General features: G+C 44.0%; 1 protein-coding gene across 1 annotated transcript in view; it reads right to left on the bottom strand.

The window, feature by feature from the left end:
• The window catches only part of EBF2 (EBF transcription factor 2), a 175,497-nt gene that overhangs the window by 20,456 nt on the left and 131,248 nt on the right, over positions 1-23,793 (bottom strand). The window contains exons 8-10 of the mRNA XM_037886163.2: positions 11,643-11,760; positions 9,779-9,909; positions 9,009-9,135 (exon numbers count right to left, since the gene is read on the bottom strand). Coding sequence (XP_037742091.1) covers positions 9,009-9,135; positions 9,779-9,909; positions 11,643-11,760 — 376 coding nt within the window. The remainder of the gene's footprint in view (positions 1-9,008; positions 9,136-9,778; positions 9,910-11,642; positions 11,761-23,793) is intronic.

Raw genomic sequence — 23,793 nt, forward strand, 5'->3', positions numbered from 1 at the left:
AATGGAACACCAAACCCTGCAGTGTCCTTAACATCATAACCTTAACGAAAAATTGGCCCCAATTAAGGGAGAGTCTCAGAGCCCAGCCCCCAGCCTGAGCCTGAATGTCTACACTGCTATGTAGACAAAGCCTGAGTCCAAACACCCGAGTCAACTGACAACAGGCTCAGACTCGGTGTTGTAGGTTTTTCTTTGCAATATATACTTGCCCTTGGAGACATATCCTCAGCGAGGGTAGATCGGCATAGCTCCATTGAAATCAATGGAATTATGCTAATTTACACCAACTAAGGATCTGGCCCTTTGGTTCTACTATTGCTGGACCACCAGTTTGCTCTGTCAGCTTGGTTGTCACTTTCTCCGTCACTCTTTCCACCAAGCTCTCAGGACGCTTGTGAGGCTTTTGCTTATAGAATCCTTTAATCATCCTTGGAGTTCAAGGTAACTGAGCTCCTTGTCTCTCTTCTCCATTTTTACCTGGCTCCCTCTCGCCATCTCAGACTCTCTCTTTCTTCCCATTCCCTCCCATCTGATGAATGCAACTCATCCCACCTGTCTAGGCTTCCTGTGGCTGCCAGAAGAGTCATCCATCCCCGCTGAACCTACAGCTTGAAACTGCCTGCCAGCCCACTGCTCCAGATTCTATGCCAGCCTCATCCACAACCCCTACTTAATGTATTGTTGCTGGCACCAAGCCCCAGCTCATGACCAGTGGGAGGGCAGAAGAACAGGGAAGGTAACATATAATACCTGGAACAGAGGCAGGTAAATTTTAGACTGGATCTACTTAAGATTGCTGATCTGGTACCTCATTCCTCACCTCAACACCCTCCATGTCTACTCCTGAAGTTGCCTAATCCGTTAGGATTAGTCAGTATCCTAAGACTTGACCCAATGCTTGTGAAATGCTTTGTAGTTGTCCATTGGAAGACAAAGTATTGCAGCCCAAATTTTCAAAAGCTAGTGGTGATTTCGGGTGCCTAATGCCAGACCTCTAACAGGTGACTTTCAGAGGGTGGGTGCTCAGCACTTTCTGAAAAAAAAATCAATCCCTTTGAGGTATCTCAAGTCAGGAATCCAAAAAATGAGCCCCTCAAAATCATTAGCTCTTTTTGAACATTTAAGCCTATCAAGTGGTAGTACTTACGTTCAGACACTTTGTGTGGGGAATATGCCTACTATGAAATCCTGATTATCCAAACGCCAGTTGGCCCAAGTGATGATCCAAAATTCTACTATGTCCCCCAAATTCAAAATTCATATTAGAAACCAACATTGACTTCTCTAAATCTCTGAGTACCCAAAGTCTTTGGCTGTCCTCAGACACAACGTTTACTAATAAAATTAAGGATGTGGCTTGTGAAAATCCTACTTGTAAGTGGTGATGAGATTGAGATTTAAATGAGAAATTAACTCAACCAAGTGCTGAGAATCTTGCTAAAAATTCCTTGTACTGTTCAATGCTTAACATGTCCTTAACTCATTTGGCAGAGTCCCCATTCAATGGCAGCATCTTCCATCTCCTTGTGCCACTTGGCCCTATAAAAATGATCACTTGAAAGAAGTAGTGCCAACAGCTGAAAGTGTCCCATCCTATCCAACACTTAGTTTCTTTCCTAACAGTACTCAGCACCCTTCAGCATCAGAGCATCAGGCACTAGAAGAATGAAACCATCAAGTGACACAGAATATTACTCTGATCCAGATTTTCTGTTTATCTGTGTCTGTCTTTGGTATAACACCATGAAGGTAAAAGGTCATATTCCCCACTGAGATACATTTTATATTTACTTTTTATTAAATAATTATGGCATGGCATGAAGTTTAAATATTACAGGAGCTAATAAAGAGGGAATTGAGTAGAGAAAACCCAGACCAGAGAATTTAGTCTTGGCTATACTTAGAATGTCTTCGCTCTCCACTGGGAACCATTCAGGTTTGCTTAAGGAGTTTAATAATACACATTTCAACTGCCACAGAATCTAAATCCCATTTGAGAAAGGGGGAATTTTTTTTGTGTGCCAATCTTGAGGATTCATGACAATTCTCTGGAGGGCCTATACATCATTATGTGCCATTTCTCTTCTTGCTTGCGAGACTACTAGTTTAGGTTATATATCTTGGACTAAGCAAAAAAATATATATATATATATATGTGTGTGTATATATTTAGCTAAATATCCAAATCTATTACTCATGGAAAGGAACTGGCTACTACCCAACATGGTTCTTTCCCAAGGAATTGGCATGTATATATTTGTATTGTGCTCTGACATCTTAGAGCAGGAGAAGGTTCCTAGATCATATAAAACTGTTCTGAGAACAATTCAACCATTTTACACACATTATATATACAGCGGCTTTGATCACAAAGGACATGCCCAAAATATCCAAGTTGCTCACTTTGTTCACCAATGAAAGGCAACCACCTCTGAGGGAAACACTTCCAATTGAAGCTGAAGGGTGGTGGTGGGGGTTGGGAGGGGGAAGGGTTTAGGTTCAGTTCCCAAGTTGAACCGTGGCCACAACATCCTTACCACCCCAACCCATTAAAAAAAATGCTATGGGATGTTCAGGTTATAGAAGGTGCATATATATATGCACTTACTCCAAAGGCTTATAGGCCAAGATTTTGAAAAGTGACTAGTATTTTAGGGTGCATAGCTGGAGCCTCCTTAAGGGGTCTGATATTCAGAGGATGGATGCAGAGCACTTCTGGTGTCCGAAATTGGGTATCTAAATAGTATGACATCCAGAATCACTAGTCACTTTTGAAAATTTCGGCTGTAAGTCTCAGGAAATCTTCGTGTTTCAGCTCACCATGGTTGCGACAAGCCACTTTGGCAAGCAAGTTTCACACACTAAACATCTGTTGAATTTTCAAGGACAGACAAAAAAATTGTATGTGGACATCAGGTAACGGGGTAAAAAGAGTTAAAAGCTAGTCAGCAAATCAGATGGTCACCTAAGCTATTCAGCTCACTCTGACATAACTGGTTTGATAACAGAACATTTACAGTCAATAATAGAGCTAGGTCTAAATGCACTGTCGCCCTCCTTAGTTTCTCTTTTGCGCAGGCATGAATTCAGCTGGTATGCCCTACCCAGTACCTCTTTTATGCTGCCTCTCATGCTCCAGAATCTAAGCTTTCATTTACGATACAAATAGGGGCTTGTCTACACTTGGAAATTTATTAGAATAGCCATTCTGCCGTTGCCCCTCATGTGCACACTTGTATTCCAGAATACGAGCGACTTTCCCCCAGTTTCGCTTAATCCATTTTGGATAAATCTCATTCTGGAATAAGAGTGTCCACACTTGTAGATAATCAGGAACAACTTCATGTTCAGTCAGACCCTAAGTCTCTAGCCGGAACGGTTGTTGAGATCGCCTCAAAAGCAGAAACTCACACTCATAGAACTGGTGCAGTGCCATCTCCCTGCATTTGCAGAACCTGAACAATAGCTCTGCCCCACTCTTCTCAATGAAAGCTAACTCAAATACCCAATGATCACTGACGCTTTACATGTCAGCATTGTTATTTCACTGCCCAATCAAGTCATGTACACGTGAGAGGGAGGATGACATGCACAATCTACTATGAGTGACAGCTCATTCTGATGCCACCAGCAAGTGGGGAGATACCACTTCTTTCCCTCCCCTCCTATCAAGAACAGACCAATCCAAGGAATTGAGGAGAGCCCAGCAGGGCAGCTGAGAAACTTCCACAGAGGGGAACCAAGCGCAAGAAGCCCACTGGACCAGGTCTGAGTGAAGGGACACCAAGTGGAAGGAGCCCAGCAGAATCCATGGGTGTGTTCTGACCCCACCGACGGAAAGCTGAGTGACTGGAGCCCATAAAGCATATGTCAAGCATCTGCACAATCTACTGTTTGTGGTGAATCGTGTACGTGGGGCTTATTTTGTGGGCGGAGCTTCAAAAAGTACCAACTATCTTTCTTTTTTCCCAATCTGATCCCTGTCTCCGACTCTCGAAGCACCCTTTAATTTATGACAATGTCACTGAGTACTCTGCTGTATTTGCTGGGCCTTTACAAGCAACTCCCTAAGGTCCTATGGCTATTTCAATGCCCCTTTCTGGCATGTGCCCTTCATAGGCTCGGGCAGGACAGCAGCTGCCCGCAAGAAAAATCACATGCTTTTCCCAAGGTTAGTTTCCAACACTAGCTCCATCCTTGTAAGTACTTCTTCCGAGAGAAGGATAACAAGGCCTTCTCAATTCCAGTTTACAAACCTTAAAAAACCAGCACGTCCTACAGTGTGCTGCTGGCATATTTCCCAATCCAAGGCAGCCCATTGGGAGTGCAGTAAATCCCACAGATCATAGAAATGTAGGGCTGGTAGGGACCTCGAGAAGTCATCAAAGTCCAGCCCACTGCACTGAGACAAGACCAAATAAACCCCAGACTATTCCTGACAGGTGTTTGTCCAACCTGTTTTTATACTGCATAGATGAGATTAGTTTACCCATCAAGCCTTTCTGTACATGGATGAAAAGCTATGTTCAAAATCTTCCTGCCACATTATGTTTGAGATGAGTTTCCCTACAACAAACTACGTGCAGAGCTGGGTCAAGTATAAGATCCAAGAGCTTACAATGAGCCAGATTCTCACCTGAGCTCCATTAAAGTCAAGAACTTGGGCTTATATATTATTAGAGGCAGAATATAAGGCAACTGCTACATTAGTCATGGAGAACAAATGCCTTCCTGTACCAAGAACGGCTAAGGAAAAGGGGGCGGGGTCACTCAGAACCCGGAAGTGGGTGTGTCACCTTTATTCACAGCTTTCACCTTTTTATACTGCAAGATATTAGAGGTCAACATTTTGTCCTAAGGATGACATTTTACATAGTCATTGATTAAAAAAGAGAGACGTGCTTTTTGTTTCTCTCTCTCTATAGAATTACATAAAATTTTATATAATTATATCCACATTATCAAATTCAGCAAGGCTGTTCAACAGACTCCAAAAAGAAGCTAGCAAAGTCAGTCGATTTTTCAAGACTTTTCCATAGACCTCTAAATTCTGTCCAAGTTTTCCATAATGGGATCCTTACGGAAAAGGCCACACATCAAATTTTGGTGATGAGAGGAATGTGATGGCTGAATTGCAGCACCCTGAGCGATAGCACTGAAGGGTGGGAATGCTGACAGAACCTCAATGGCAGCATTGCTCGCACAGCACACTTCCCTCATAGCCTATTCTGAGTACACATCACAGGGAGCATATGCACTCCGGCAACAGCACCCCTGTGGCATTTAGACTTACCCTGGAAATTTCTCTCTGATTCTTATACTAACCATTTATATCACTCTCTTCTTCAGCTTGTCAATGCTGCTCTTTTATAAAAAACTAAAGCTTCATCAGATTGAACATTACTATTTGATTATATACTAAATATTGAAAGCTTTACTCTAATCATGGGGAATCATGTACTTCAAACTACCAAAATCATTTCTGTTCCATCTCCACCTTTCTACAATAGCTCTGGATTGTCTTGTGATTAAAACTCTGGGCCAGGACTCAAGACACCTGTGTTCAATTCCCAGACTTGCCACAGACTCCCTGTGTGACCCCGGACAAATTGCTTAATCTCTCTCTGTCCCAATTCCCCAGCTGTAAAATCGGAGTAAAAACACTTCCTTTCATCTGTTTAGATTGCGAACTCTTCAGGGTATGGCCTGTCACTTACTATGTCTATGTACAGTGCCCGGCACATTGAAACCCTGAGCTTGGTTGTGGTCTCTAGGTTCGCGGGTAGTATGAAAGTATAAATAATAATAATAGTCACAGAATCTTAGGACTGGAAGGGACCTCAAAAGGTCATCTAGTCCAATTCCCTGCACTCATGGCAGGACTAAATACTATCTAATTATGCTCATGGTCTGCCTTTAGCCAATTATTCAGTGCTTCTAACACTACATGACCCTTAGTTAGCTCTTTTCACCTGAAGATCTTACAGCACTTTATAAACATTAAGGCCCAGATTTTTAAAAGCATTTAGACACCCAGCTCCTATTGAAATCAAGGGGTCAGGTACCAACATGTCTTTTAAAATCTGGGCCTAAGGGCCTAGCACGATGGGATTCTGATTCTATTTGGGGCTTCTAATTTCTACCATAATACAAATACTACTAAGAGGAGATGTCCCTCACTCTTTGATCTTCTGGGGATGGTGTTATGGCCTATGTGTTTCTTAGGAATATTGCCTGATGGAGGTTGAATGTAAAGAGTATTTCTTTAAAGAAAGGGTTCTCCACTTTTTCATAGTGTGGACATAATTTAATAGAGAGAACCAACCTTTCCTCCCATCTGCCACCACACAGACCACCTCCCCCGACATAAATGTGAGCAACTACAGCCAATCCTTATAAAGAACTTCCAGGAAATATTTAAGACATTTTTAGCTGTTTTACTCTCCACGAGAGAGGCTTTCCTGTGCTTGCCTATCTTTCCCTTCCCTCACTACTGTTGTATGTGCTCACTGGCTGCCATCCTCCACCCAAGAAGTGGCTGCATTTTCCTGGTGCAGTAGGTAAAGTTTGTAAAGCACTATGGACACAAAAAGAGCTACAGAATTTTTTTTAAAAAAAACCTTTGCGGTTCTTCATAGCACGGTCAAAACAGACTCATGATATCACAGCCATGGAGAGAGAAAAATAAACATGTTATTTTCATAGCTTGGAAGTTGTTTTTGCTGCTATTATCAGCAGCAATGACCTGGGGGAATTGATTACGCTATACTTAATAGCTGTGTTTATCATTTTGCCTAACATGATGGGAGAACTACAAGTCCTTGGGTAGATCGATTGAAAAGTTGTCTAATTTCACACCAGCTTATGTACTTCTGCATCTTCTGCTAACATGCTATTTTGTAACATATGGCAGTAAGCACCCACTCGCTCCTCAGTGAATCTAAACAGATATCTCCACGCTGATAACAAGAGCAAAATAGGCAGATTATATTATCCTTTCTCTCTTCTGCTATTTGTCATGTACATCTTCATGTCCTCTTTGGTGGAAATACGCTAATTAACATGTCAGAGAGCAGCACTACAGTTTGACTTCAACCCTCTAGAGATGGCACAGATCAGCCCTGCACATAAAACACAGACCTACAAAAAGAGGAATAATTTCCCCATAATAAAAATACAGTCTCTGTTTTATGCATTTCTCCATCATTAAGACCCTGATCCTGCACACGAGCATGCAAGCAGTCCAATCCATTGGATTTTCAGTTGCGTACGCACTTATATCTTTGCAGGATCAGGGCCTAAATAAGTAAGAAGTGCCACAGAAGAACTTAAATTTTCAGTCTCTGACTCACGATATGCTCAAGAATTAACAGACTCTCCCCTTGTAAATTTCATACCAGACCCAACCCTGGTCCTGCAGCCTGTTAGTAAGTGAAATCAATGAGAAAGCTCATTTGCATAGGACTGGGTCCCTGATGGGTTTTTTCAATCTTGTTTCTGTACAATACAATTACATTTCATGCAGATTTGAGATCACAGTCACTTGCGTTTCAGTTAGTTTATCTGCTAGTTAAAGAAGCTGTGCTCAACGTATTGAGGGCTCAGATTTATCCTTCCACAAATCAAAGCTGTCTCTTTAAAAGGAATTTGCTTACAAAAAATTAGGGCAAAAGTCTCACCTCACAAACACAGGTATAAATCCAGAGCAGCTCCTTGCGCTTTAGTGAGGTTATTCTGGGGCAAGATCCGTTTCAGGCCCTAATCATCTGGGGCCCACTCCAAAGTCCACTGACGTCACTGGAAGTTTTTCCATTGACTTCAATGGGCTTTGGATCAGGACCCTACAGTGTAAACTCACTGGGTCAAGGATTGTTTTCTGATTTGTCTGCACAGAACCCAGCGTAACAGGGCCCTGATCCTAGATTGGATTTCCTGCCTGCTACTGGAATACATATGAATAAATACATTCTTAAGTAATAATAATCATGAAAGCTTGTAAAAACACATTAAAAATTAAAATGAGAATTATTGCTTTTTTAAAAATTATACATTTAATAAATTTATAAAAATATCAATATTTCACTGAAAAAATTCCCTTTTTTGAAACATTTTGACTGGCTCACCAGGTAGTCAAAAAACTGCAACATTATTAATGAAAAATTTCTGGGGGTTTTCAGGTTGAGAATTGAATTTTTTTGCTGTGAAATTTGTCCAAAATTTGATATTCTAGAAATGTTTTCCAGATCTAATAGTAATAATAGGTTTTTAAACCAAAAATCATTGCTTAAATTCTCAGCCACCTAAATAAAATATTACTACTAAAAATCTATTAGTTACATATATACATAATCCTCTAAAACATGCTACCATTCTCCAGCCACATATATTAGGAGGTAAAACTTTACTGTGTATACTGACAACAAATGAAGATTCTTCTTTAGTTGCACTGATTTCTTTTTCTAGAGCTATAGATCTCTCTCTCTTGATATATAAATATAAATATTCTTCTGATGGCAGAGGTAAATGTGGGGCACTAAACAAGTTGACAATATCCTTTTAAAAAAATGAAAAAGCCATCAGGATTTATTTTGCACTCAGCTCATTGGCTTCTTTAGACATAAGACATTCTGCCTATCCCTGGGGGCCATCCTGAAAACACGAGGTTACCCCCAGTGAGAGAGAAATGTAAAATAAATACTGTTATAAATAAAACATCTTCCAGTATGCAGAGCAATGCTATCAAGTTACTGTACACTTAATATATCTAGAGAGAGAGCCATACTGTATCAGCATGAGCTTTAATCTGCAAAATATATTAACATGTGGAGTAATATTCCCTTAGCTTCCTTATTGTGTAGAGGTTTTATCTCCTTACACTTCCAAATACTCCAAATAGCAGAACAGTTTTCAAATGGCATGTGGCAAGTATTTAAAAGAGAGTAATCGATATTACTGAGAGGAAAAGACATTCATGTTCCAGCCCTCCACAGTAAATCACGTTCACCTACCGGTGTAAATAAACCTGCCCGGGGCTCCTTTGCAGAACTGTTTGGATTTATACGACAGTGTGACTTCGACTACACCAGGAATGTGACGAGGGGGGGTCTGGACTCGAATAGCGTGAGGTGTGATAAGCTGGGAAATAACAACAAAAGAGAAGCATGTCACGTATGCGATATTTGAGTTTTTCCCCACTGGCCCCTGGTTGTGTTTCTCAAGCAAATGAAACTGTTTACTACTTCCTAGGAATTGCCAGATTGGATCAGACCAGTGGTCCATCTACTCCAACATCTTGTATCCAATCATGTGAAGCACCAGCTGCTTCAGAAGAAGGTACAAGAAATCGTGCATAAGGCAACTTACAGGATAAACTGCCTACAGGGAAAGTTTCTTCCTGGCCCCCATTAATTAATTGTTGATTTATGCCCTGAAACTTGAAGGTTTGTTTCCTTTCCCAAACTCCTGGCCTTTTCTTTTAATCCTCCCCGTAACTCTGGATATTCTTCTTATCCATATAAACATGCAGTCCTTTTTAGAATCCCACTAAAAGTTCATGGACACAATGATACAATGTGGCAAAGTATTCCACAGACTAACCAAGCATGGGCAAAAAAGCATTTCCTTTCCTCAGTTTTAAAGTAACCATCTTTCAGTGTCATGGACCATCCCCTTGTTCTCGTGTTATGATGAGAATGAGCGAACAGTAGTTCCCCATCGACCTTCTCTATATCAGCGATATCTATCTTCGCCTATGCAATAGCAAGTTACTTTTGCCTACCTCACTCCATACAAGCATGGTCCCAAATACAACTTGTAGCCCATCGAAGAAATTGTCTCCTATAATGATCACCATTGCGCCCCCTGTAGTCCAGCCTTCACTTGGGCTAATAGCTTTGATGCATGGTGTGGCTAAACAAAAAAGGGATAACAGAGTGGTCAGTTAGTTTTCTTGCAACTGGTTTTGGAGCCTAGGTTTTTGGGTCGGTTGGGGCCAGTTATACCCCATGAGTGGATAGGCAAAGCTGTTATTTGCACGAATTGCACTGGTGCAAATCGTGACGTATAGTTTCGCCTGTCCACTCTTGGGGGTTTGCACTGCTGCAGCTGTATTGCTGGCTTGTATACCCAGTTCCACCACAGCTAGGACACGTACCCTTAATTCGTTCACCCACGAAGACTGCTTACCAGTCCAAGGACCCGAAAGTAAAATAAAATAATGTTGTTCTCTGCCTTGCTCGTGTTAATTACTCGCCTGTTCATTACCGGCACTTAACATTGTGTCATTAAGGTCTAATAGGCCAACTGTAGTACTGGGTGTAAAAGTGAAACCCTTAAGTGATTGGGCAGAGGCTGTTTTAAAAACACTCATTAGCATATGATCACACAAGAACAAAAAAAGCAGGCTGTAGGAGGGATGTGTTTGTTTATCAATGGGATAAAGAGATATGGAAATAGCTTGCGTTTCCTCCAGTTCCTATCAAGAGACAATTTCTAATAATTTTTGTGACTTTATGGAATAGGTTTTTTTTCCTGCTCTTTTCCATATGTTCAAGGCCTCTGGACTATACATCCCATCAGGAACCCAATATGGTTTCCAGGCCATAACCAAAGTCAATCCATCACTCCATTCCCAATGTTGACAGGGTCAGAGGTGGAGGGGAACTTTGGCAGGGCTCCAAAAACATGAGACTCCTTTGAACAGCCAGTCAATCACATCCAATCAGTCAAGGAAAAACTGGATGGCTTCCTAGGCTTGGAATCCTGGGATTTTCCTTCTACCATTTCACTACCCGCTGGGGGGGAATTAACACTGCTCCGAATTCTTTACTGATTCAATCATTTTCTTCCAGTTCATTAATTCTTCTTAGGTTGATACAGGGCACATTTAAGAAGGGGGGCAACAAAACAGTGTAATGAAATAATAGCCTTGCTTGTCTCTTCTACTAACATCACAAACTCTTCTCACTTTCACAGGCTTCAGGGAGATTGGAGAAGGGGGGAAAGAGACATAGATAGGATTTTTAAGTGGTGCCTGTTTTGAAGAAGTGGAGTTTGTGAGAGGGGCAGGGACGGGGGGTGGGGGGGGGGTTACCCACTTTGAAGCTTAACAGATACAGGTATTGGTAATTGCTTTAATATACCCCAAGAACCGTCCCATGGACGACGGCAATTCCTGCTTAGCCAAACAAACTAAAATCAATTAGTGTCAGTTTCCTTCTGCGCATTGTTATGCTTTGCACACAGTTTGTTTAAGAGAACCAGACACTTTTTCATACACATCTTGCACTGTAATGTTTCTGTTTAAGTAAGATGTCATGTTGCTTAATTTGCCTGAAATCAAGTCTAGGCCAGCTGAGCAGTAAGTCTGACATTCTTAGCTAATTGTGAACGCTTTTACAGAGTTTTTCATCTTCACAGCCCTGTACAAATTAACTAATGAATAGACGGGGGGAGTCTCTCTCTTAGGTGAAGGAGGATCATATTCTGCATGCGGTAGAGCCTTTCTTGGGTTCATCTTCCTTCTCTAAAGCCCCTGAAGTTCTGCAGCTCTCTCCACTCCCACCAAAACAAACAAAAATTCAAGTGCAGAGTGCGTGTGTTTGTTTTCACTGGTGTACCATATTCCAGACAAAGTTCCATACCTTCTGAGGGGTCAAGTCTCCTCGCTCTCCGTCCATGTTTAGAGTTGTTATGAACAAACATGTTGTCAGACACTGCCAATACATGTCCATCAACATTCACTGTTGTTGATAACACAACCTAGGAAAAAAGGCAGGTAAATGACTTGTTTTAGTATTCAGCTTTTGATGTATTTATTATTATATTGAATTAAAATCTTGTTCTATTTGTAAAATATAATCGTTTATTTCCCACTGGGGGAAAAAGTATTTTCACTTTCTATCCTGTGCCTTCATTCCATTTAACATGGCATCCAAAGGGCCATATGCTAGCCTCAATGTACATGACATAATGAACCAGTGACTAGAGACTATCTTAAGTTTAGTTTTCTGTGATGCATTGTAGCATAGAGGTCTGTATGTACAGACAATGAGCGCAGACTGCAGAGCACCAGAATAATGTGCCCGCTGCTATGTATATATAGAAGCACAGCCATCTGCTATCCTACACACACGTACATCATAGGAAATCAAACTTACAACCATCTGCTCCTAAAACATAGGTTTCTATCCACTGAGATAAACAGAAACCTCCATTAGCTGCAAGGGGTAGAAGGGCCTGGTTTCCGGAAGGTGGGCACTCAGTACTTTGTGCAAATCAGGCCGCTTTAAGGGTGTCTTAGGTTGGGCACCCACAAATTGTGGCTCTCAAAATCATGGATTTTGAAAATCTTGCCCTTTTTGTCCAATCTCGCTGGGTCCCAACAGGACACAAGTCAACTCCTACAGGAAATAATCATATTTGTTACTGAGACTCATTGAGATCTCTCTTTAAAACAAAATGTCCTAAGCTATAAATCTATTAAACCCAGAGATACGTGCGTCTTTAAACCACATATATTTAAAAAAAAAAATCCTTCATTTGAACAAGTATGAAGAACGTGCATCTCGTTAGAACTTTGAAGTCCAGACCCTCAGCGGGTCCACATTGGTGTACCTCCCTTGGCTTCAACAGAGCCTCCCTCATTTGCTGCTAGCTGTTCAGGATCTGACCCTGAGCGTGTGCATGAATTTTCAAAGATGCCATTGTCATGCTTTAAGTAAGAGACTTTCAGGCTTTAATTGTTGATAAACTGTATTCAGCACACAGCAGGAAAACCCTGCCCTCCTGTAGGATTTTGCTGGTTTAAAGAATGCTCTCCCTCGGTCTCTCTCTTTTTTTTTTACGACAAGGTTAATTCATTCCAAAAGGCTCTTGTCATACTGTACATTAATACTTCTCATGCATTCCTGTCACAAAATGTGCTGCTTTTGTGTGTGCCAACTGATTTCATCATTGCACATTTGGGTGGAGTGAGACTCTGTTCCAAAGTGAACGTTTCCCGCATGACATAGCTGAACCCAGTCAGATGCACCTCATTATTTTCCGTTAAACAATGGAAATAAATTTTAATCTTTCACTGGCCAGCACAGACCACGCTATGGCAACGGGGGAATAGACCTGAATCATTCCAGTGTCTGAAATATTTACGACAAGATTTTAAATTGTAACCAAATGTAAATCAAAAATATACCCCATATACATATATATACATATACACACACACACACACACACATATATATATATATATAAAATATACAAATACTCAGCCACACAGAGACAATTTTATATATCCACACACACAAAATATATATTAATACACACAAATATAATCGTACACATTACAGGTGTATGACTATATAGGTATCTGTATTATACACAAAAAGTGAGAGAATATAGATGATCAACATTTCATTTAAAAAGGTTCTACTGGTCCCTGAAACACAACGATAACTTCCAGACAGAAGTCACTTTCTTGCCAAGTGCTGAGCACCCGCAAATCCCATGGTGAGCAGGGACTGCTGAGAGCCCCGTAAGACCCCTCTCCTGGGTGGTTTCATTTTGTCACCTCTCAGGTTCACCACTGGGGGCGGGGGCGAAGACACCACCTCACAGGATGAAGCCAGAGTAAATAAATAAAACCATCCTCCGAGGTGGACCCAACTCACAGAGGTTGGGTCTGGATCTGAACTCGCTCCGTGTTTTTTGGAGGTTGTTGGAGCTTGGGTTTTGGTTTGGGCCCATCTCTTGGCATTACTGCAATTCAGCAAGAGAGAGATTGTGTCTTCTTGACTATGATTCTTCTGGTTCACTTTTTTATCTATGCTACAGAGTAAGAATGTTTTAGATGATGGAGGTAAAGTTACTGGCGCTCCAGACTTAGCTCCACTCACTCCCCCTTGCCAGGCGAGGACAATCAAATTGTTGAATACTGAAGATTAAAACTCAACGTTTTAAGAATAAAAGAAAGCAGAATGTGCATTCCACCATAGTCTCTAACTCCCAGGCCCTCCCCTTTCACAAGCCAACAACTGCTTTCCCCCAGTGAGTATTTCCTGGGTCACGGAGGGTGACCCTTTCCATCTGGAATCAATCAGTCAACTCCTGACAACTTCCTGAAACACCTCACTCCATTTCCTGTTCTCTCCCCCTTCTCTCTTTCCCCCTGGTTTGCTTCACTCTTCAAAACTACAGGCCACAGCAGCTTAATGTTAGAGGGTCAGACACAGTTAGACTCCAAAACACTACACAAGGACACCTTTGACCTTCAAAAATCTTTACATCTTAGCTAAACAAATCAAGGTCAACATTTCTTACCATTACCTTGTTAACCATTTATAGGCATTTTTGCCAATGCCCTTCTGAATGCGTATCCATCAATACCACTTGTTCTCCCAAGATCGTAAAATATGGCAAGCTTTGTTTTCTTTATGTGCATTGAGTGCTGGTGAAAGGTGCTGGCATGACTTCCCTGGAGATTTAAGTCCTCAAATTTATCCACAGCACAGGCAAGTTACCTCTGGTACCACTGTGCCAACACGTCTGATTCCTCACCTGATGAGACCATCTCTCTGGGTGAGATTTGGCCACTATGCCCATTCAGTTTACGGCTGCTCCACTGAGGTCAGCAATGGGTGGCACACGTTGGTGTGGCTTTGGTAAACTCTTCTTGGGAAAGAGACTGAGAACACCAAATTATTTACATAGGGCATCAAACGCCCTTTTGGGTCACGGCTGACCTGGGCTCAAGTTTAAGCGATTACGTAGAAACAAATGATTCTGCATCCCATTTCCTTGAACCAGTTAGTTCTCCAAACTGTAGTTTTAGAAGAAAATGAAGACTATAGTGACCTGAACAGTTAGAATAAAAAGGACAAGGCATCACATTCACAGATCTGAATCTGGGTTCCAGCAAGCATAATGGAGAGAGATTTGTGATCTTGTAAGTGGGGTTTTCAGCAGCTCTTAAGATTTGCTTTGCTAGTCTGGATGGTTCCTCTTTACTGGCCTCAGATATTAGTTAATTATTCCCTGGCAACATTAGAAACCTATGCATGTTTCTTCGAGTGCTCGTTCCTGTTCATTCCAATCAGGTGTGCGAGCGTGCATGCGCACAGTAGCCAGAAGATTTTTCTCCTAGCAGCATCCATGGGGTAGGCCTAGGTGCCCTCTGGAGTCACACCTTCATGGCACCCAGTAAAGGGCCCTGCCGACCCGCCACCCCCTCAGTTCCTTCTTACCGCCAGTGACGGCAGCTGGGACTTCCCCTTGCTCTTGCTTCGGCAAGTGGCTTGGCAGTACTTTCGGTTTTCGCTGTAGATAGTTAGTTCTAGGTGGTTAGTATAGCGTAGTTAATTCACTTATAAGTTTCAGTTACGGGGGGGGGGTCCTCCTCCCCTCCTTCCCCCCCCCCCGGTTTCCTTCCCCCCATTATTTTTCACTGGGGCATGCCGCGATCCCCAGGCTTCAAGACTTGCCAGGACTGCGTGAAGCGCATGGCTAAAAGTGACCCCCACACCTCCTGTTTACAGTGTCTGGGCAAGGATCACCAAAAAGACCACTACACGATCTGTCAGGAATTCCAACTGAGAACTCTTAAAGAGAGGGAGCAGAGGGCTTAAAATCCTCCTCATGGAGGCAGCTCTCTGACCTCAGTCGGACCCAGGCACTGGGGATCCTGCTTCCAGTATGTCTTCTTCGGCACGGAGCACTCCGGCGCCATCTTTGAGAGATCCAACGTCGAAGAAAGACACTGCCAAGAAGGCTCGGCACCATCATGGAGGCTCTCAGGGGCACTCCAGCCTTCGGCACCAGTCCCAATAGCCGGCATAGAAGAAGAAGAAGAGGACAGAAAGAGGCCGATCCCCCTCAGCAAGATCCAGGGATCAGCCATCAGTGACACCTCACTTGGGCCACGGCTCTGAGGCTCAGCGTGGGGCTATGTCGACTCCTGCCCAACTGAGGCAGTCAAGTCCGAGCCCGTCACGCTTGCCGAACCCCCTCAGAGCACCTGCTGCTCCTGTCCACCCCGGAGCCTTTGAGGCAGCACAGGACCTGCTGACACTCACGCCGCCAGTCTCGCCCCTGAGGCAGGAGGATGTGTGAGCACTGCAGGCTCCATCCCGGCACCCCGTTCAGTCAAAGGGAAAGCCAGCAAGGATGTCACGCCGATCCCCTTCACCTTGGTGCCCACCGACGTCAGTGCCTCCATCCAGGGAGCGGAGTCGGTCCCCAGGCTCCTGACACTCTACGTCGAGAGGTGCAGCGCTGCCCTGGTCCTCCTATTCTGAAACATCAGAGTCGGACTCGTATTGCTCGGACGATAGCAGGAGCAGAAGGTCCAGCTCACGGCACCATAGGGGGTCCTGCCCAATGCAGTGGCCCTCAAAATAGCAGAACCTGGCTCAATAGCAGAACCCGAACTCTTTTGGACTCCATGGGCTTTCCATCAGGGCCAGGGTCGGAGCCATGGATCCCGCTTCGGAGCTGCATCGGTGGTGTCTGCAACATTTATTCCGCCACGACCAGTGACTAAGCCAGTACCTCTGGCGTCAACGCCATCAGCCGCGGCACAGTCACGGACATCGACACCGACCACGGTGCCGCCGGGGGCATCAGAGGCTCAGACTGCTGCTACGGTGCGGGCTGCGCCTTCAGCACCGACGTAGTCATCGACGCTGGCTGCGACGGCGTAGATGAAGACCCTGGCGCAGATGTGACCTGAGGCATCTACACTGGCACTGGTGTGGGACCAGACATCGGCACCAATACCCATGCCCTTCGCGGCGCTGGAACTGGGCCAACCAACCACAGTCCCCCCGGCGTCACGAGATACCTTGGGTGGGGATGGTAGAGAGCAACCACCCCCTCTGGTGGCCTCCTCCTCCTCTTCACAACATGTGGCGCTGGCGGGCACTTCCGTAGCCCCAGCTTTGGAAGACTCCAGGATGTTGCAGCAGTTGATGCGCCGGTTCTGGGCATTAAGGCGGAGGAAGTGGTCGATGATGCAGACCCTATGGTTGACATCCTGGCCCCCTCTGGCCTTTCCCGTATCGCTTTTTCATTTATAAAGACAATTATGGACATGACTAAGACCCTGTGGCAGACCCCGGCCCCACTGCCAAGTGTAACTTATGCCGGTACTTTGTGCCCTCCAAGGGTTATGAACACCTATATTCCCACCCCCAGCCTGACTCTCTGGTGGTGGACACTGCTAACCAGTGGGAGAGGCAAGACTTTCAGGGCCCTACCCCCAAGAATAGGGACACTAAAAAACTAGACCTATTTGGGCAAAAGGTGTACTCAACAGGGGGACTACAACTCCAAATATCTAACCAGCAGGCCATTGTCAGCGGGTACTCCTACAATACCTGCTCGGCGATGGCTACATTCATGGAGTTGATCCCCTCAGACGCTCCACAGGAAGCACCTCAGGTTTGTGGTGAACAATACCCACTACCAATTTACAGTCCTTCCGTTCGGCCTGTTAGCAGCACCTCGAGTCTTCACCTAGTGCATGGCAGTCATCACTCCAACCGCTCCAGTCATGGTTAGCATCGATGTATCGACCAGCCTGGGACAGCTTGGACAGGATCATGACCCTGCCTTGCCCAGTCCTCGACTCCTTCCTCTGGTGGCTCAACCCTCAGGAGGCGTGCTCAGGGGTCTCCTTCACCAGTCCACAGCCGTCTCTGTCGCTAGTGATGGACGCATCAGACGTGGGCTGGAGAGCACATCTAGGAGACCGCAGGACTCAAGGTCTCCGGTCTCAGGCAGATCTGGCTCTCCACATCAACGTCAGAGAGCTGACAGCTGTGCACCTGGCATGCCAGACCTTCTGGGCATATTTAAAGGGACAATGTACATCAGTTATGACGGACAGCACTACGGCAACGTTCTATATCAACAAACGGGGCAGCCCTCTCCTCTCTCCTGTTCCAGGAAGTCCTCATGCCATGGGACTTCTGTGTAGAACATTCAATACACCTACAAACGTCGTACCTCCTCGGGATACAGAACAAGATGGCGGACCACCTCAGCAGGTCCTTTCATGGCCATGTCGCAAATTCAGTCTTTCCCCAGATAGACCTGTTCTCCAGGCAACGCAACAGGAAGTGCCAGCAATTCCAGAACCACAGCCTGGGCTCGAGAGTGGACGCGTTCCTCCTCCACTGGGGAGGTTGTCTCCTATACGCCTTTCCACCCATACTGCTCATTCACAAGGTACTCCTCAAGATCCAGAGGGAACGAGCTCAGGTCATATTGATAGCACCAGCCTGGCCCCATCAGCACTGATACACATCTCTCCTAGACATGTCCGTGGAAGCTCCAGGTCACCCTGCTGCTCTTCCCGGACCTTCTGACAAAAGATCATGGTCGCCTCCAACATCCGAACCAGACCAGGTTAGACAGGTCCTCCTTGGCAGCAAGAAACCCTCTAAGAGAGCTACCTATCTTGTCAAGTGGGAGAGATTTTCAGTCTGGTCGGCGCAGCACCTTCCGTCCCCGATGCTGGCTCCAGTGCCACTTATTCTGGACTACCTCCTCCATCTGAAGCAGCAGGGGCTTTCATTGTCGTCAATAAGGGTTCACTTGGCCACCATCTCGGCCTTCCACCTGAGCGTGGAGGGCCGCTCTGTCTTTGGTAACCCGATGGTCAGCCGGTTTCTAAAAGGTCTAAAAGGCCTCACGTGCGGCAGCCTGTCCTGGCTTGGGACCTCAACCTGGTCATTTCTAGACTCATGGGACCGCCCTTTGAACCCTTGGCGTCGTGCTCCCTGCTCTACCTCTCTTACAAGGTGGCATTCCTGGTGGTGATAACCTCATCCAGGAGGATGTCTGAACTTAAGGCCCTAACCTAAGAGCCTCCCTACACCGTGTTCTATAAGGACAAGGTTCAGCTCAGAGCTCACCCTGCTTTCCTACCAAAGGTTGTCTCTCAGTTTCACATTAACCAGGACATCTTTCTCCCGGTATTCCACCCTAAGTCACATTCCAGCAGCAGGGAGCAGAGACTCCACTCTCTGGGTGTCCGCAGGGCACTGGCCTTTTACATCGAGAGAACGAAGCCGTTCAGAAAATCGGTCCGGTTATTCATGTCAGTGACTGACAGAATGAAAGGTCAGCCTGTGTCGTCACAACACATCTCGTCATGGATAGCGTCCTGTATTCGTGAGTGCTATAACCTGGCAGGTGTTCCTGCACCTCCAATCACTGCACACTCCACCAGGGCTCAGGCTTCATCTACAGTGTTCCTGGCTCAGGTTCCTACTCAGGAAATCTGCAGAGAGACGACGTGGTCCTCCATCCACACTTTCACTACGCAATTACTCAGCAGGCTAGAGACAATGTGGCCTTCGGACGAGCACTGCTCCAATCAGTGCATAACTCCGACCCCGCCTCCTGAATTTGGGCTTGTGAGTCACCTGATTGGAATGGACATGAACAAGCCCTTGAAGAAGAAAAAACGGTTACTCACCTTCTCGTAACTGTTGTTCTTCAAGATGAGTTGTTCTTGTCCATTCCAATACACACCCTTCTACCCTTCTGTCGGAATAGCCGGCAAGAAGGAACTGAGGGGGTGGCGGGTCGGCAGAGCCCTTGGATGCTGCTGGGGGGAAATCTTCCAGCTACTGTGCTTGTGTGCATGCACACACCTGATTGGAAGGAACATGAACGACACATCTCGAAGAACAACAGTTACAAGAAGGTGAGTAACCATTTTTTCACTACATCCCTGTGCTATTCTCATTTCCCAGCTGGATTACTGTAATGCACTCTGCTTGAAGACCAAGCTAAGGCTTCAACTACTGCAGAGAACAGAAGTGCTATCCATGTTTGACGCATTAAACCTGGGCTCTGTAGGCTGCACTGGCCTCCCTTTTGCTTCCAAACACAATTCAAAGTGCTAGTTTTAATTTACAAATCCTTACCGGGCTAACTGAGTGAGAGGCCACCTCTCCTCCACACCCCTTCTGACAGCGAAGATCTGTCTAGATGGCTGTGATTAACAGTCTCAAGATTTAAACCTCGGACACTAACAGCTGGACATTCGCAATGGAGGATCCTTGCTAATTGAGTCCCCTTTTCAGCAAGGTGCACATTTCCATGTCCACGGGAGTGGCGAAGAAGGAGGATTCCTTACGTAGCCTGAAGATGTTTTGTTAGGAAAACTAGCTAATATTGTAAAACGCTTGAAGACCCTCAGATGAAATGTAAGGAAGGAGCTAAGCAATCTCTCCATCATATACACACTATATCTGTCTCTGCGTGCGTGCGCGCACACACACACACACACACAAATATGCACCCCCCCCCCCAATTATATGTATGCATCTAAATACACACAGTGTTGTACATGGACAATACATATAGCTTTTGTATCCCTAAACACACACATTTACATATGCATGCATACACATCAGGCATACATGCATTTACACACATGCAACACGTCTCATCGCTGTGGAAATGAGCTCTAAAAAAAACCAACCAATTCCTGATACCCTTCCAAGTGAGGAAAAAATTCTTTATGACACTTGACATCTGGAAACAATATTAAATTCCTGATGTACTTTCCCTTTTAATTGTGCAGTCACAATACCATGTTATTTTAATTTTTCCAAAAGAATAGCTACTATGTGGATATTTTCATTATTATTTTCCACCTGGGTGGAAGCTACACACATACACCGGCTCATCCTGCTGTCTTCACTCAGGTAAGATTCCCACTGATGTCAATGGGAGTTTTGTTTAAATGAGGACTTCAGGATTAATGCTTAGCATACCGTGTTTGCTGTCTAGTTGAACTAGGGATGGGCTTAACAGAAAAATGCCAGCAACCTCTCTCTGCACCAAACTTCCATTGATTTCAGTTGGAGTTCCACATTTAGACCCCAATCCTACAATGAAAGCACAGAGGACTATCTGCATTGACCTTATTTCAGGGGCCCCAGAGTGCCCATGGATTCTAGTATGTTAGAACTTGTGGATTAATTCTTAGCCAAGGTGAGCTTTTTCTCACATGCTCAGGGATGAACTGAGCCAATCAATCTGCGGTCAGGGATATACCTTGTTCCCCCCACCCCTTTCTACCTCTCTCTGGAGCACTGAGAAGGGGAAAACCCAAAAGGGTATATCCCATGTCGTTGTTTCTTTTAAATGCAGTGGGTAGACAGGTCTGTGGTTAGAGCTAATATTTTCCTGCTTGTCCATTTTCTGAACCACAATGGTGCTCTAGGATCTGCTCAATCAGGATGATCCTGGCGCAAGGAGAATTCCCAGTCAACAAGAGGCTAATGTTTTAGCACTGAATCTTAGCTAAGCATTTTAGCTGAAGTGCCTCATCACAAGTCAACAGAATTACCATCCTCACCATTACGCAGTGGTCATTACCATTAAGTATCATTGGACTTCAATCAAGTTCCCTGGGAGAAGTCCTCATTAAGTGGAGTGGAGCATATCATATCATGGTTTTTTTATGCTGTTCTTGGGGGAATTGCCCTCTGAGAATATAGTGATGATGGATATGGTGATATTATGAAGGCTTAGATTTCCAGTTCAGGTGAACTCCAATTGCCAATATTAAAAAATGGGGCCAGATCCTCAGCAAGTGTAAACTGGCCTAGCTCCATTGAGGGTCTCACCTCGAATGACAAATATTTTCATTAATAAAAGTACTAATGAGTTGAGTTGGCTAGAATTTGTGGGGCCAATATATGGACAGCCACTGGATACTTGGGAAAATATTCACCAATCCCAAAAGTTGCACGCATAGCAAGTGACTTCAAACATCTGAGGAGGGTAACTGATGTAAGTGAGCATCATAGAGTGCATCATTGTTATTTTTAAAATAGTTTGGGTTGTATTTTATGACAATTCACTGAGTTTCAACCTTTGTTGCCGCAACCCACTGGTGAGCGTGTGGTTACAGGTCCCCACATCTGTGCCCAATCCACAGAGGATGTGAATCTGTTACAATCCCACTTACAGAGCCTTGGCTCTTTTGTGTGAGATGTAACAATTTATCCTTTAAGTTCTCCAAGTCCCCAGTCTAATCCCTGGTACGTCAGCCAAGAGGCCTCTCTCTCTCTCTCACAAACGCACAATCTAAGCATTTCCCACAATCAGATTCCCGACGTCCAGAATTCTGGTTTTGTAAATAGTGCATGTCACTTCTAAAGCCTCAGCCAAGTATTTCCAAGCACTTTACAAACATTAATTAAACCTCACAACATCCCCATGAAAGATAATTACACTCAATTTGCATATGAATAAAGAGCACACTAGATGTTCTGACTTGCTCAAGGTCAAAACACGAGTCAAGGGCAGAGTCAGAAACGGAACCCAGAAGTCCTGTTTCCATCTCCTGCTCTAGCCATTAGGTTGCCTGTAAGAAAGATGTGCGTGTGTTGGAAATAATTTAAAATAAAATAATCGCAAACCATTTCACTTTGGAAATAGATGGTTTCTTCCCACAGTAGAAAACTGACTCCAGAATTGGTCAAAAAGTCATAAGTTAAGTGATTTTCATTGTGTCTTTGAAGCTCCTGCTCAGTAGCAAAGCACATTTCAAACAGTTGATGAGATCACAAACCATCTGGTGTTGCTCTCAAAACTGAAGAACTATTCTTAAAAAACAAGAAACAAAAAAGCAACCCTCCCCCGCCCCAAAAAACCCTACACTCTGTAGGCATCTGGAGATGCATTAAATTTACAATTCAGTGTTAATTTAACCGGTTTGTTTTTCTATTTTTTTAAACAGGTGCGATATAAATGAAATGAACTTAGACTTTAAAAAAAAAAATAATAAAGTAAATCGTACCAGTGCAGTATAATAGCTAAGACTTGTACCATTCCTATAAATAAGCCGGAGCCGATGCTTTGGATCCCAGCACCCGTAAACTTTGGTTGTGATCCAATTAAAGCCCAAACTCTGTGGTTCACGCTCATCTCTAATCATAACCATTACCTTGAGACTCTTCCAAGTTATGAGTAACCCAGCCTCTTGGGCTTGAAGAATTCCATAAAATACATCATACAGAGCAACTTCAGTCTACATCATGTATGTTTGTGTGTTAACAGCAAATCCTGAGTGTGCTTCATGCTTTTAATGCACCCAAAATTCATAAGTCTCTTTGGGTGAAACCAACTCAATTTCAAGTGATGAAATCAGGTCAAATCATAACTATGTCAGTGTGGGGCAGGGGACTGTTTGTGTTACGTTTAGTAAAATGGGTCTCCAATTCCTGTGGGGGGGCCGGTAGGTGCTACCACAATAGAAGTAAACAAATAATGTCCCCATCCAGCAAGTATTCATGCACGGTGTATTATATGAGTGACACCACTGAAGTCAATCTACTTATGTAAGTAAAGTTAAGCACCTGTGTAAGTTTTCACAGGACTAGCGCTTTAATAATACTCAAAAGCTCTACTAAGAATGTATTAAGGAAGCCCACTGAAATTCTTTAGATCTGGTCCACAAATAAAACCAAATTAATTAAATCAGAAAAATCAATAAAATAGCTGTTTGTTTCCTATTTTTGCCTAGAAGTCAGACTCTGCTTTACACAGTTATGATGGTCTCGCATTTCTAGGATTGACAGCTGTCTTCTCTAACCTCATAAAAAAAAACCCTGTCACATTCATTACCTTTGTTGATGTAAAGCTTACCAAGTGGAATTAAAATGAGCGTGTTTGGAGCGTGAGAGCACAACCAATATTTTGGGATGACTCGCATGTTTAAACTTTTGACACCAAGGCAGATAAAACAGGTGTTCGCACAAATTAAAAG

Source organism: Chelonia mydas, chromosome 26 (assembly GCF_015237465.2).
Source record: "Chelonia mydas isolate rCheMyd1 chromosome 26, rCheMyd1.pri.v2, whole genome shotgun sequence".
Taxonomy (NCBI): domain Eukaryota; kingdom Metazoa; phylum Chordata; order Testudines; family Cheloniidae; genus Chelonia; species Chelonia mydas.